At 44.3% G+C, this 2,500-nt stretch overlaps 1 protein-coding gene across 1 annotated transcript in view; it reads right to left on the reverse strand.

The window, feature by feature from the left end:
* The window catches only part of tspan9a (tetraspanin 9a), an 85,305-nt gene that overhangs the window by 19,498 nt on the left and 63,307 nt on the right, over positions 1-2,500 (reverse strand). The window contains exon 3 of the mRNA XM_062547188.1: positions 378-452. Within this exon, the coding sequence (XP_062403172.1) occupies positions 378-452 (75 nt within the window). The remainder of the gene's footprint in view (positions 1-377; positions 453-2,500) is intronic.

The following is a 2,500-nucleotide window of genomic DNA, read 5'->3' on the forward strand; positions in this document are numbered from 1 at the left end:
GTGTGTGTGTGTGTGTGTGTGAGTGTGTGAGTGTGTGATATCTCCGCAGTGTAATCAGATAGTGCTGTCATTTGTTTCAGGTCGTTGTCAGGAAGTGTGTCCCAGGGTGTGTATAAATATGTGTGTGTGGGTGTGTGTGTGTGTGGGTGTGTGTGTGCACATCAGATGGATGAGTGTTTAAGCTCCGGAGACACAGGAAACAAACATCAAGTAGATGCGTAAGCCTTTGTGGAATTGCATGTCTTACACAGTCATGTGTGGGGCATTTATCAGTGAACACTGAGAGAGAGGAGGGGGGTGTGTGTGTTGGGGGCTCTCTCTTGGGTGTGTGTGTGTGTGTGTGTGTGTGTGTGTGTGTGTGTGTGTTAGGCCCTTACCTTATCAGAGTATACGAAGAACAGGGTGAGCAATATGAGCTCTGCCAGCAGGATGACCAGCAAGACAATAAAGAACTGAAAGAGAGAGAGAAAGACAGAGAAATGATTATTACTTTTAGAACGGTGTTCTGTTGCTTTATCGTATTGTTTTATCAGGGCTTTGTTCAATTTTGCACAACATATTTGTCCTGTCATTTGTGCGTGCAATTGGGCTTTGGTAATAATGTTACTGAAACTGTCATGGCGATGCTTTTATAAAAATAGAACTAAATTGAATTGAGAGCGAAAGATGATTCAGACATCAAGGAGCACAAACAACAAGGAGGAGAGAGCACCAACTTAGAGTTCATCACAAATAAATATTTGCTGCATGCCTTGACAGTACAGCTTTAATCATTGGCCATGCGTGTGTGTGTGTGTGTGTGTGTGTGAGTATGTGTGTGTGTGTGTGTGTGTGTGTGTGTGTGTGTGTGTGTGTGTGTGTGTGTGTGTGTGTGTGTGTGTGTGTGTGTGTGTGTGTGTGTGTGTGTGTGTGTGTGTGTTCATGTGATAGCACACAAGTGGTCCCATTTACAGAACACAAAAGCATGTTAACAGCCAGGACATTTGTTTATTGAATCTTTCTGTGTCCTGTGCTGTTTGGCCTCTAGTGTTTAGACAGTGACAGGGAAGCATGTGTGAGTGTGGATGTTTGGCTAGACTGTACAGCTTTAATGATTGGCCGTGAGTGTGTGTGTGTGTGTGTGTGCGTGTGTGTGTGCGTGTGTGTGTGTGTGTGTGTGTGTGTGTGTGTGTGTGTTTGTATGTATGTATGTGTGTGTGTGCGTCTGTGTGGATGTTTGGCTAGACTGATTGCCCTGTTTGTTCTTTTCTCTGTCTGCCTCAAAGTCTGAATCACTCATTTTCTGATGCCCTTGTGTGTGTGTGTGTGTGTGTGTGTGTGTGTGTGTGTGTGTGTGTGTGAGCATGTGTTAGTTCGCTCTATTATTGCTCAGGCAGGTCTTTCAGTTCATCCTCCATAACAAGTACGAAGTGGAGAGGCTAATGCATGACCTTCAGTGCAAACGTCTGGTCGCATTTTTGTACACTTACATCTCTCTCTCTCACACACACACACACATACACACACACACACACACACACACACACACACACACACACACACACACACACACACACACACACCTACCACCATGTCTCACCAAGGTAACACAAACAGATTCACACCTTAAACGCCTCAAACCTTGCGGAAAGAGTGGGAGACATAACAGAAGACAACGAGACAAAGTCTCTCTCTGTGTGTGTGTGTGTGTGTGTGTGTGTCTGTGTGTATAAATATGTGTGTGAAGACACTCAGTACTCAGGAGGCAATGAAAGAGAAGTAGAAGAGGAGGAGAGGTAGAGAGAGAGAGAGAAAGAGAGAGAGGCGTCTATTGATGTTATGCAGATGTTGCTTCATTAGTGCTGGAGTTTTATACACATCTTCACACTTCAGCAATTTCTGCTGAATTCTTTCAGTTTCTCTGTCTCTCTCTCTCGCTGTCTCGCTCTCTGTCTCTCTGAAGAGTAAACTTTGCTTTCAAGCCTTTGTCGCCTGTGCTTTTTTTGTTGTTCGCAGACTAAAGCATTAGTGTTTTCAAGCTGTGGATAATCAAAGCAAATCATGGCAAACATTTGACTCCTCAGGTGTCAATCTCAATAGAGATGCGTTTGACAAGAAATTGTTGTTTTCCAGAGGAAGAAATCCAACTCAGTGTGTGTGGAAGGGCTTGTGTGTGTTTGAATGGAAGTGTGTAGCTGTGTCTCAAACGGCATACCTCCATCAGTACACGGCTGGTGTGCACTGAGGGCTGAAGGGGTTGTGCCCACTTATTGATGGCTAGTATTGTCCCAATATCTATGCTATCAAAGTAGCGCTGACTGCCAGAGCCAGTGAGTGCACACATTGAAACGCGAGAGGTATGCATCAATTCGTCTTAGTTAAGGGAATAACGTAGTTTAATATAGGAAACGGTGGAGTGTTCCTTTAAACTAATTATTTGAAGTGTGCAAATAGGCGGTCTGGGCCACAGCCTGTGAGTGTGTGTAAGTTAATATTCCTCACATAAGTGCAGTGCACAAGT

This window comes from Sardina pilchardus, chromosome 10 (assembly GCF_963854185.1).
Source record: "Sardina pilchardus chromosome 10, fSarPil1.1, whole genome shotgun sequence".
Lineage (NCBI taxonomy): Eukaryota > Metazoa > Chordata > Actinopteri > Clupeiformes > Clupeidae > Sardina > Sardina pilchardus.